Here is a 13,086-nt window from a genome sequence, read left to right on the forward strand (position 1 = left end):
GCATAGCAGGAAGGCTGAGTCAACCTTGAGCTCATCAGGATTGAACTGCTGGCAGTGGGCAGAGTTAGCTTGCAATACTGTATTCTAACCACTGCACCATCACAGCTCCTGAGCATGTTTGCATAAGCTTCAGTAGGACACACAACACAAAGTTGCTTCAGAGAAACCAGGACTAGGTCAAGAGAGGTCTCATCATTTTCAGATTTCACTGATAAAGGCTAAAACCTTGTTTCTTGCTCTCATGTACTGCCTGACATCCTGTTGCTTTGGAGCAGAGCTTAAGAGAACTTGTTTTAGAATGTGCCTCAAAAGGAGAAGAAACTAGAATAAGAGGAGAGGAAGAAAGAGACAACGGACTTTTTCAGGGTGGGTGAGTGGAGGTATGGATGTATCGGTTAAAAACAAGTCCAAGTGGCAACCATGATCAAAATGTCACTCCTTTTTAAAATGTGACCTTACACATGATGCACCTTAAAAGAGTGGAATTTCAATTAGACAGTTGTGATCATCTTGATTTATTTAACATTCTTTCCCCCAGCAAAGTCCCTAAAAAATCATAGTTATGTGACCAGTGTCCTTAAAATGTGGCAAAGGATGAGTAGGAGGAATTGATGATCTGTGTTTTAAAATATCATATTTTAACTTTTTAAATACTTTTGCTTTAAGAAAGTTATCTTCAGGTTTTGCCTATTCGTTTTGTTTTAGGTCCCGCACATGTTTCCTTCAGGAAGTAGGATGCTAATAAACAATAACATACCATTTAAAATAAAGGAATAAAATAAAATAAATAAATAACAAATAAGTAGAGGGGAAAAGGCCCAAGATTGCCAGATTGGAACCTAGAGAGAGTTTACAAAATCCTGTTTTAGAATAAGAAATGCTTGATTCTTTCCATCCATAGCATGCTGCCACTACACTACATTTACCAGCGACCACAACATCCTCTCTGAAAAAGCGGAATGTAGCACCATCCTGCTCACCCAACTCTACTTTTCCTGTCTGCTCATGTGAACAAAAGTCTGATTATTCAAGAAGCTTTAGTTGGAGAGCGTGCCTAAAGGAAGACAGACAATGCTTTCCTACTGTCCCATTTGTGGAAAGCCAGTCTACTTTGGTAAGTCTTTTCATCTTGTGACCGTTTCAAAATTTAGGTCTCGTCTGTTCAGGTGGGAATACTAGATGTTGTGAATGAGCCATGGTGGCGCAGTGGTTAGAATGCAGTAATGAAGGCTGACTCTGCATCCCCACTACCAGGAGTTCGATCCTGACCGGCTCAAAGTTGACTCAGCTTTCCATCCTTCTGAGGTCGGGAAAATGAGGACGCAGATTGTTCTGGACAATAACACTGACTCTGTAAGCCACCTAGAGAGGGCTGTAAATCACTGTGAAATGCTACAGAAGTCTAAGTGCTATTGCTATGCTCTAGCCATGATGAGTAGCCTGAAGACCCCATTTTTTAGAACTTTATTGGCAGAAGAAACTGTCAATAAAGAACATCTGTAAGTCTGGGTTGAAAAGAGGGATCCTGAGTGCTCTCTGAGCTTCCTTATTTTCTTGCAGATGTTTCATTACCCAAACTAGGTAACATCACCAGTGCAATTCAGAAGTGGAGTTTTCTCTCATTTTATATAGAAAGAAACTATTTTATTTGAACAGCTAAGAAAGTATAAACTTCCATAGAAAATGGCTTTCGGGTGTGGTGGTTTGGAAAGTCAACTGCGTAGGCCTGAATTGTATTACAAAAGGATCATTAATTCTAAGACAATGTTCTTGTAAAAGAGAGGGATTCGGAAATATTTAAGATGCCTTCTGATTTAGGAAATATTTGTCTTTTTAATTCTGAGCCCTGCCTCTCCATGGCCAAAGCCACTGTGCAAATTCTGTTGCTGGAGCTTGAAATTAGACATGCTGCACAAAGGAGGTCCAAACTACGAAACAGCTCCACATGAGTGTCCCTCAAATTAATTATACACAGTTTCATCCTAATTGTTTGACTCTTATGTTCCTTTGACACATGGTCTTAATTTTGTTCAGATTTATCACCATTGGGTCCCTTTTCTTCCCATTTTACTGTAAGTTTGAAAACAGTCTCTTTAAGAACTGTTCTCTAGAATTGTCCCCATAGGCCAAAAGAACTTGGGAGAATTTTTTTTATATCTTTAAGAAATTAAATTGAAAATTAGCTATCATTTAAATTAAATTGTATGAAACAATCTCCCCCAAACTAGTATCTTTCAGATGAGCTCCCATTATTGGCTCCCATATTCATCTTCCCCCCCCCCCCCCATGGTGGATGAACAAAATGGAGGTGTCTTCTGTTGGTCTATCCACTCCAGGGTTGGGTTTCTCGCCCCGTTCCAACCGGTTCGGTTGGAACGGGGCTGGTGGCGTCCTCGTGCACGTGCACGGTGCACGCATGCGTACTAGCGTCTGCGCGACGCTCCAGCTGCTCCTGGACGATTGCGCAGATGCTGTATGTGTCCTGCGCATGCGTGGAAGCGCAGAACTCATCAAAACCGGGTAAGGACCATGGGCAGGCGGGCGCGCCCTTCGCCGTTCCCGGAAGTTACTTACTTCCGGGTTCGGCGACCAACCGGTTCGCAGGGACCACCGCGAACCGGTTGAAACCCACCCCTGATCCACTCCCAACAAACATTTGTGATGAAACTAACTAAAGAATGTGTGCTGCACTATGCTTTCTTATAGCAGTACTAGCTGATAACTTGGTGCTGCCCAGGTATTTATTTATAGGGGGGAAATTTCGGGACCAAATGTAATTTCTAAAGTTGGATTTTCTCCCTTACCAGAGGGAGCCCCTCTGTGGAGTACTGTGAAGCCGTTACCATGGCAACTACACTGCACTCTACAGCAGAAGCCAGTATGGCAGTAAGGCACAACAGGCTGTATCTTAACAGAATATACACCCCAAGGGGTGTTAGGGGTGTCTTACCCCCCACCCCACCCCAACACAGTATTTCTTTCCAGAGAGTAAGTCATCTGTATATCAAGTTTGGTGAAATTCCTTGAGGCATTCCAGAGTTATGCTGGAACATACAAATACACACACACAAACACACCCATTTTTATATGTATAGATTTTGCAGATGTTTCAGCAAGACCTGGAAGAAAGCTCAGTGGGGACAGAGAAGAAACATGGCCACAATTCTCTCTTTCAATGTCAAGGCTTTATAGAAACTGACTGGGACCAGAAATTTGAGCCTATCCTAAGGTGACCAGATTTTCAGATTGGAAAAGAGGGACGCCCTTGACCCGGGGGGGGGGGGGGCTTTTTTTTAAAAAAAAATTTTTGTCAAAAGGTCACCCCAGGACACTGAAACCAGCATAAATATGAATCTGTTGCCAAACAAAATTTTGATCACGTGACCATGAGGATGCTGCAACGGTCGCTAAGTGTGAAAATGGTCGCTAAGTGTGAAAAATGGTCAACAGTCACTTTTTTCAATGCCATTGTATCTTCCTGATTATTAAAGTGCAAATTCACTCAGTGTCAATCATGACTCCTGAGTCCATTTCAAAGTATTGTGCATAGAAATTTTAAAAATGGCTTGTTTCAATTTATTTTGGATAGAATCCTTTTTAAATAGTCTAAGACAATTTAAAAAAAGAATCAACACAGAATACCACTATTTTAAAAAATCATATGCACAATAAATAAAATATTATTTTAAAATACATTAAAAAAATAAAAGAAAAAACCCGGCTCACTTACCAGCAGGCAGGCAGAGTCAGCAGATCTTCGTAGCGATGGATGGAAGCACACAGGGAGCCTAGTATATACGCAACTGCAGTAACAATGACAATGATGAAGGATTGGATTGAGTTAAAGAATAAAAGAATTCTGATCTTAGAAGGCCATGACCTGCAGGCAGGCTGGCATAATTTCTTATGGAATGACAAACATAAAACGCACAAATACTTTCAAAATCATTTAATTAGAACTTTACTGCAACAATGGCTCAAAATCAAAAAAATCCACTATGTGAAAACCCCAAATTGGCTATCACCAACAGAAAGAACGACACACCCAAATTTTACAGATTGGAACAAAATTCTAAGATACAGAGATCTAATTGACAGACAGGGAAATTTAAAAACAATTGAAGAATTGGCAGATCAGAATATGAAAGGTGATTGGCTAACCTACCTCCAAATTAAAACTAAATACAATAAAGACACTAAAATATATGGTATTGAAACAGAACCACACGAATTGGATAAAATTATTCAAAGTCTGGACAGAAAGATGATAGGGAAAATATACAAATTCCTCTTGAAGTATCAAATGGAAGAGGAAATTGTAAAAGAACCAATGATAAAATGGGCACAGAACTTTGGCTATAACATTGAACTAGACAAATGGGAAAAATTTTGGGGAATAAATTTAAGAATGACACTATCAATCCCATACAAGGAAAACCAGTACAAAATGCTTTATTATAGATGGCATCTGGCACCGTCAAGGTTGGCCAAAATTTCAACAAATACCTCGCTAAATTTCTGGAAATGTGATTCAATACATCATGGCACATATTATCATTTATGGTGGACTTGTGAAGAGGCAAAAAAATTCTGGAAAAGGATCAAAAATTGGTTGGAAGAAATAACAAAGGTTAAGTTAGATTGGAAACCTGAACTCTTTCTATTAGGAATTATACCAATGAAATACAAAAAAGAAATACAATATCTAATACTACATATACTTACAGCAGCAAGGATCGCTTTCGCCCAGAAGTGGAAAAATAAACTAAACCTAAATGTAGAAGAAATAATAAGAAAAATTATGGACTGTGCCGAAATGGATATATTAATGCAGTGTTTTTCAACCTTTTTTGTGCAAAGGCACACTTTTTCCATGAAAAAAATCACGAGGCACACCACCATTAGAAAATGTTTAAAAAAATTAACTCTGTGCCTATATTGACTATATATGACACAAGGTGTTATATAGCAAATCAGATACTAAGGCCTAATGCCACAGAGGGGAGAGAAATTAATAAGTTTTCAAGATTTCCTGCACTGCTTCAAACATATACACTTAATACCAATGAATCCACAGCTATTATTTGATACAAGAAGATGGGTATGGAGAACGGAAAGAAATTTAAATTAATAAAAAAAGATGCCACTGAAATCATCTGTTTTAAATTATAAATTATAATCCCTCTTCCTGACAGTGGATCAATAAAAAAAGATTATGCCCAATTCAAACTGGAAAAATACATTTAGCTCAAAAAAAAAAATAAGATCGTCATGGTGATGAAAGAACATGGCAAGTATCCCTAGGAATTATCTATCTCCAGGCAAATAAGGAAATACCTGTTGCTCTGGTCTTTAATGCAATTCTTGCTTAAGGCAGAGCCCTCCTCCCGCCCCAAAAGATGAGGCAAGCCACGTTGAAGCAAACAGCCTCCGCCACAATTTTTTTTAAAAAAAAACCATGCAGTGGCAGAAATGTCAGTTGTAGGAAAGCCGGGGAAGAATGGCTGGAGGGGGAAGTGATTTTATGAATTACCTCTCTCTCTCTCTCACACACACACACACACACATTCTCCCACGCACAGAGCGGGAAAGGCGGGACCAAAGCCTGGCCGCGAGCGAGGGAGCGCGCGGCAAGCAGCGACGCCGGGCTGCTTCCTCCTCCTCCGCCGCCGCCGCCTTCAGCCCTTCACTACCCAGCAGACAAAAGCGAGGGCCAGCCGGCGGGGGCTGCTTTCGCCGCGGCTGTCAGTCCCGGCGAAGGCCGCGCGTTGCTTAGCCGCCGGACCCGTCCTAGCCCTTCTGGAGAGCGCGGCGCATTTGCGGGAAGGTCGGAAGGAAGCACATTCCCTCTCTCTCAATTTCTCTTGGCTTGCAGCTGCTGTCAGGCAGGGTCAGCCCAGAGCCTGCAATGACAAGGTGCCTGAAGTTGGAACAATGCACCAGCCTTGCGCGGCTCCCTCTTCCTCGGGCTCGTCGCCCCCTGGAGAAAATAGGATCGCGCACGTGTGCAACGGCCACGGGGCTTGCCCTAGCTCTGGTTCGGGTGAAAGGGACGAAGTGCTTTTCCTCGACTTTCAGTTTGACTAAGCGTATCGGTTCTCTGCTATCGCGGTTCGGGTGCTGTCCTCCCCCTCCCTTCTCCTTTCATTGTTGCCTTCCTCCCTTAACGGTTAGAGATATCAGAGATATCAGAGATGTCCCCTGAAGCCCCTGAACCATGTGGAAGTTCTCGGGCGGCTGCTCCCTCCGGGGCAGGAGAGCGAGGGAGCAGCCGCCCGAGAACTTCCACGTGGTTCCAGAGCTTTTGCCGCCCGTGCCAGCGCAGCACAGGGGTTGGCTGTGAACTCCGCAAAGGGGGAGAAGGGGGCTGTCTTCTCCCCCCAGCCCAGCGCCTCCCGATTCCCAAATAAGTACATTACAAAACATGATTTACTCACCACCAGTGAGTAAGCGCAGCTGCCCAAAACAAAGACGAAATAAAATGGAGACTCGCGCAGGCGTCCTCAGCTAAGGAGTCCAGCCAATCAGTGACGTGGCGTGCTGAAAATTTTCCATCCCAGCCAGCTCACTGATTGGCTGGAGTCCAGGCCAATTAAATCAGTGAGCGGCAGGCTGGGCTGGCTTAAATTTGTAGGTAGCATAGAACGAAACGATGAGCCAGCCCAGCGAGCTAGCTAGCAGCTGATGGGCGGGGGAGGCTCCCCCGCCCAGACTGGCTCATCGTTTTGTTATGCTACCTACAAATTTAAGCCAGCCCAGCCGGGGAGGGCGGGCGGGGCGGCGGCTGTTTTTCACCTCGCCCAGAGAACTTCCACGTGGCTTCTGCCGGGCGGCGAGAGCCGCGGAAGCGAGTGAAAGTTGTCTGCAAGGGCAGCAAGGCTGAAAAACGGACTCTGCGGCAGGAGAGCTGCAGGGGAGGGCGGCGGGATGCGACCACGCCTCGCGGACTTGCGGCGTGGTCTCTGGGAAGGCAAGCGCACAGCACAGGCGCCGCCACAAAGCTCCGTCCATGACCGAGTGGAAGTTCTCTGCGCGACCGGCAGCGGCTTTTTACTCCCACAGAGAACTTCCACGTGGTTCCATCCAGAGCTTTGCCGCCCGTGCCAGCGCAGGCTGTGCTGCGCTGGCACGGGCGGCAAAGCTCTGGATGGAACCACAGGGGCTGGCTGTGAACTCCGCAAAGCCAAAGGGGGAGAAGGGGACTGTCTCCTCCCCCCAGCGCCTCCCGATTCCCACGGTACCAAATTAGACAATAAGTACATTACAAAACATGATTTACTCACCACCAGTGAGTAAGCGCAGCTGCCCAAAACAAAGACGAAATAAAATGGAGACTCGCGCAGGCATCCTCAGCTAAGGAGTCCAGCCAATCAGTGAGCTGGTTGGCCAGCTCACTGATTGGCTGGAGTCCAGGCCAATTAAATCAGTGAGCGGCAGGCTTGGCTGGCTTACATTTGTAGGTAGCATAGAACAGAACGATGAGCCAGCCCAGCAGCTGATGGGTGGGAGCTGCGAGCGCCAAAAAAAGCGTGCCTTTTAAAAAAGCGGGCGGGACGCGGGAAAATGTATAAAAAAGTGGGGGTGTCCCGCCAAAAGCGGGACGTCTGGTCACCTTAGCCTATCCCTCATTTCCATTTCTTCCTATTGTATCCTACATTAAAGTGATCCCCCCCCCGCCCTATTTCTTTTCTATGGCTAGTGAAGCATCCTAGTTCTGAAACCCAAAATAATGAAATAACTGTTGGAATTATGTTTAAGTGGTTTTATTTTTTCTGCCTGATATTAGAAATCCAGAAATGTATCTTGGGTAGATTTTCTCCCGTGTTTGGGTTTTGGTTCTATTGTCTCTTTCATCCTCATTTTAAACAGCTCCTGTTTTATAGAAATACTTTTCCCCTTTCCAATTTATAAGCATCTTTTTTTCATCTTCAGTGCTTGTAGCAAACCAGTGGTGGGTTCCGGACCCCGTTCCAACTGGTATGGTTTGAACAGGCCCAGTGGTGTCCACATGGACATGTGCAGTGCATGCGCACACACATGCAGTACATGCATGCATCTTAGCACCTCCATGAGCCTCCATGATGCTCCAGCTGCTCCGTGGAGTGTCGCACAGGCGCTGTACGCGCCATATGCTTGCGCAGAAACACGGAAGCTTTAAAAGACAGGTAAGGAGCTGGGCAGGCAGGTGGGCCCTCTGGAGCACCATACCGGAATGGTATCCGGTGCACCAGGCAGGCTCCGGTATGCCCATACCTGGGTGTACTTCCTGCAACCCACCACTGTAGCAAACTCTTACCTTTCCAAGAAAATAATTACTCATTAGGGTGGGTGGACCTTCAAAATACGACTTTGTATGTTTTAAGGCACATATTTGAGAGATAGCTATTAATCTCCCAAACCTGATTTTGCTACACCAGGAATGTAGACATTCCTGGTTCAAACTCCTGATGGTTAGGGAGGCTCCCAAGGACGTGATAAAAATTGCTTAGTTCCATTTCTAACATTAACTAGACATCTGACATTCTGTGCTCCATTGTAGAATCTGTGGTAGTTTTATTTCATGCACTGTTCTTTACCATCTTCTTTCATTTTTCCTACCTGAAAAGTGGGTATTCATTTTGAGCAGGGGTAGGTTCCAGCTGCTGCTACTGCCAGTTCGCTCAGGGATGTGCCGTGCATGAGCACGTTTGATGTGCGCTGCGTGCGCATGCACAATACTAAAAAAATGCTTCTGCGCAGAAGCCAAAAACAAGATGGCGGTGCCTACAGCACTGCCCAGAGACCCAGTTCTGGGGCGTGGCAGGCCTGGGTCGCTGGCACTTGCAGCAACCCAGGCCACCAAGTTACTACCTGTTCAGCCGAACCAGTCCAAACTGCTAGGAACCCACCTCTGATTTTGAGAGAGAAAATAAACCCCCACGTCTTCTTTTTCTCTTATTTATGGTAAGAGATATCTCTAAATGGATCTGGATCTATTTCCAATAAAACTGGAGGGGAAAAAATCTGTCCATGTGTATCATGGACTCCAAATGATCACTTTTGGCTTCATGGAGGCACAGCTGCCACTGTTGCAGAGGTTCCAAATTTACAGGGAATCTAAACACATTTCCTCCCAAAAAAGGCAACCGTGTCTTTTCGGTATTGGGAAGAGATGTGCATCCCCTCCATTCTTCTCCCTGTCTTGTGATACACTTTTTTCCCCATTATGATTATCTATTTATGAGCATGACAGCTGCAAAAGCCATGAAGAGAGTGCAGCCCTTCCCCGAAAGCAAAACAATGAAGCCAAAAAAGCAGAAAACATGGTTGAAATATTAACATCATGAAAACACACACACTAAAAGTAACTTTAAAGGTCACTGTAAAGCCAGTCTACCCCCTTCAAAATTTCATGGATGTTTCTATCAAGACGAAGCCTTTACAATACTTCGAATTTTTGCTCCAAGACTTGTTTTGAAGGTATCACATTTATTCTATTTGAAACTGCAGTTATTTTGTGGCCGGGGAAATCATTGTGATAGTATTGGACAGACACTGCAATGGCTTTCATTAGGGTTGGTCTTTGTGTCCCGTTTCTCCAACCAGCACAGCACATTGTGGGTTCATTGTCTACTAGCTGCCCAAGTTCTTTGGTTAGAATAGGCAGTCATACGCATAAGTTCCTGGCTTACAACCATTTATTTAGTGACTGTTACAACTGGCACTGGAAAAAGTGAGTTATGACCAGTTTGCACACTTACGACCATTGTAGCATCCCCATGGTCACATGATCAAAATTTGTATGGATGGCAACAGGCATGTATTTATGACAGTTGCACTGTCCTGGGGTCATGTGATAGCAATTTGTAAGCTTCCTGGCTTCTGACAAGCAAAGTTATCTGGCGGACCTTCTCTTGCTGGTCATAGCTACCTGACTCACTAGAGCAGGGAAGAAGGACCTTTACGGGTCCCATCCCCTGGGGTGTACATTGATGGGACACTGAAGAAGAGCCTTCTCCATGGTGGCTCCCTCTCTCTGGAACATCATTCCCCCAGAGATTAGACTGGCTCCGACTCGAACACTCTTTAGAAAGGCACTGAAGACCTGGTTCTGCTAGTGGGCCTGGGGAACCTAGAGAGGGTTGGAGCCCATTAAATGGCTTGTGTGATGTGTTGTCGCTGGGGTTGGGGGATTAATTTATTATTTGATTATTTTCTTTTATTATTTTTTATACATGATGTTTTTATATTCATATAAGCCGCCTTCAGTCGCCATGTGCGAATAGGCGGCAATATAAATTTTCTAAAATATATGTATGAGTGTGTGTGTGTGTGTGTGTGTGTGTGTGTAACGCCTCGAGCAATTTCAACCAAATTGGTACACAGATGACTTACTCTCTGGAGAAAAATACTGTGGGGGTAACACCCTAACACCCCTCAGAGTGTGTGTTCTGTTAAGATACAGCCTGTTGTGCCTTTAAATGGCTTCTACTATACAGTTGTCATGGTAACGACTTCACAGTACTCCACAAGGGGGCTCCCTCTGGTAAGGGGGAATATCCAACATTAGAAATTACCAATTGACACGCTTTCGAAGGATGTAATGAAGGATGATTGTTTTTTTGTGTTTTTGTTTATTTAAAACAATAAAAAAAAATTCAAAAAAAGAAATTACGTTTGGTCTGGACATTTTCCCCCTCTAAATAAATAGCTGGGCAATGCTGGGTTATCGGCTAGTAAATAAATAAAAGTTAATGGAGGAAGCCAGATTTGCATAATTATCAAATGATTCACTTAACAACTGCAGTGATTCACTTTTCATCTGTGGCAAGAAAGGTCCTAAAATGAGGCAAAAGTCACTTAACAACTGTCTTACTTTGCAACAGAAATTTTGGGTTTAATTGTGGTCATACGACAAACCTGTCTAAATTAGTAAATAAATAAATGAAATGGCATAAAAGGAAAACAGATGTGGAGGGAAGATGAGAAGAAGCAGTAGAGCTATTGTTCCCCATCTTGCCAATAAGTGGGATGGGCCAGTCTCCCTGTTGCCAGGATATACTGGGAAGCAATAGTATGCAGTTTTTCAGGACAACTGGATTCCTGGTTGATGGATGAGGCAAGAGACTGCTGTCCTTCAACCCACCACTCTCAAAACAACAGTTCTTTTCCTTCTGCCAGAGGCCCAGACTAGGAAGCCATGCATTTCGTTAATAAATGCTCTACAACACAGGCGTCAAATTTGTGGTGTCGCATTGCCGTCACATGATGTTTTGTGACATTTTCCCCCTTCGTGGAGCTGGGGTCGGAATGGCCTGTTGCATGTGACCCATCTGGCCTGAGGCCTGCCAGTTTGACACTCCTGCTGTATAATCCTGCTCCTCACTGACTCAACATTCTTCTCCCAGAGGTAGTTCTAGAACAGGGCTGTTGAACTCATGGCCCATGGGCTGGATGCATCACGAGCTGGTCACACCCACACCAAGTTTAGCAAAGGGGGGAAATCGTGATACATCACATGATGATGCCATGATGACGCCATGACGACGTGAGTTTGACACCCTTGTTCTAGAAATTGGAAGGCTGGATTCTGAGCTGCTCCTTTTCCTCGGTGCTTCACCACCACCCCAACAATAAAAATGCATCTCAGAATTTTTAAACCATATGAAAAAACTTTTCTGCTCTCACCTTCATTTCCTCAAATGCAGTTGTTGGGGCCTCAGACAGAACCATCATCACTCTCCTTCCTGATCACCCCCATTTCCTGAACATGTGTGCTCTTGTTTTTTTTCTGATACTTCCTCAAACATCTGGCCTTCTCTTGAGCAGGTGATTACTCTTCAGTTCTCAGCAGTTTTCTTGCACAGGACTTTCAGAGGTCAGTTCAAAGGCTATGGGGAAGTGAGTTGTGTGAAGTCATTTTTCTCTGTTCAGATGACTATCTTAAAACTTGCTGGATACTCTGAAGTTCTTGACAAGGAACATGACTATGTGATGAGGTTGGCAAATTACATGTGCAAGGAAGGTGAAACCAGTTTGAGAAGGGAGTGTGATAATAATAAAAAAATATGTGCAGGCTTTGCTGAACCTTGCAAACACTTTTAAAGACGTCCATAGAAATACTGCACTGAATTTGTTCAGCAGTGGGGACTTTACCAACTTTGGTCCCTCCTAGGTGAGGCTAGTTTAGACATCAAAAGTTGGTTATTTGCAATTATTGTGTAAGAAAGAAAACATCAATTTCTGTTTGACCTTCCATATCTATGATCCTTGCCGTAGTATTGACCTAACTTGACCTGATACTAAGGTTAAGATGGCATCACTGGAGAAACCATGGAAACTCAGCTTCTTTGGGATTGCTGTTTCCCAGGAAAAAACTGCCAATATTAGATGGGTCAGTCTGCTAGGTTGTGATGTAGTTTCAGCCAGTAGATAAAGGTATTTATCTAGAGATTAAATTCAAATTTACTGAGCCCCGAGTACTGCATTTGAAACACAATGGGTAACCTGGAAGATACTTCTTAGAAGTTTTGTTTGAATCAGTGGTGATTCAAAAAGTTTGAATTTTTACTACCGGTTCTGTGGGCATGGCTTGATGGGTGTGGCATGGCTTGTTGGGAATGGCTTGCTGGGCATGGCGTGGCTTGGTGGCTGTGGCAGGGGAAGGTACTGCAAAATCCCCATTTCCTCCTCATCAGCTGGGACTCAGGAGGCAGAGAATAGATGGGGGTGGGGCCAGTCAGAGGTGGTATTTACCGGTTCTCAGAACTACTCAAAATTTCCACTACCGGTTCTCCAGAACTGGTCAGAACCTGCTGAATACCACCTCTGGTTTGAATCCTTTCTAAGGTGATCATACTGTATTTTTTTCATACTTTTTATGATCTGTAATCCCTTAAGGTGATCACATTGCTCTATGGTCCTAATTGAGCCTCTTATAGCAATTGTGCTTGAGCGTTAGCAGCAAAGAACTTAATTGCAGTAGGAATAAATTGTGTTTCAGGTGTTAAAGGCAATGAAACCATTGGGGTTTAAGCAGCGAGGAAGCCACATAAACAGGAAGTACAGATCCAAAAAGGAAATTACTATGTTACAATCTTCTGTAGC

At 44.1% G+C, this 13,086-nt stretch overlaps 1 protein-coding gene across 1 annotated transcript in view; it reads left to right on the forward strand.

The window, feature by feature from the left end:
- The first annotated feature begins 1,071 nt into the window (after window positions 1–1,071).
- LOC148045501 (cysteine-rich protein 1-like) overlaps window positions 1,072–13,086 on the forward strand; it is a 54,806-nt gene continuing 42,791 nt past the window's right edge. Inside the window, exon 1 of the mRNA XM_087715135.1 lies at window positions 1,072–1,114. Coding sequence (XP_087571261.1) covers window positions 1,072–1,114 — 43 coding nt within the window. The remainder of the gene's footprint in view (window positions 1,115–13,086) is intronic.

The sequence above is a fragment of the Thamnophis sirtalis genome, unplaced genomic scaffold, assembly GCF_051295495.1.
Source record: "Thamnophis sirtalis isolate CommonGarterSnake01/CBP01778 unplaced genomic scaffold, rThaSir2_p1.2 scaffold_5, whole genome shotgun sequence".
NCBI lineage: Eukaryota > Metazoa > Chordata > Lepidosauria > Squamata > Natricidae > Thamnophis > Thamnophis sirtalis.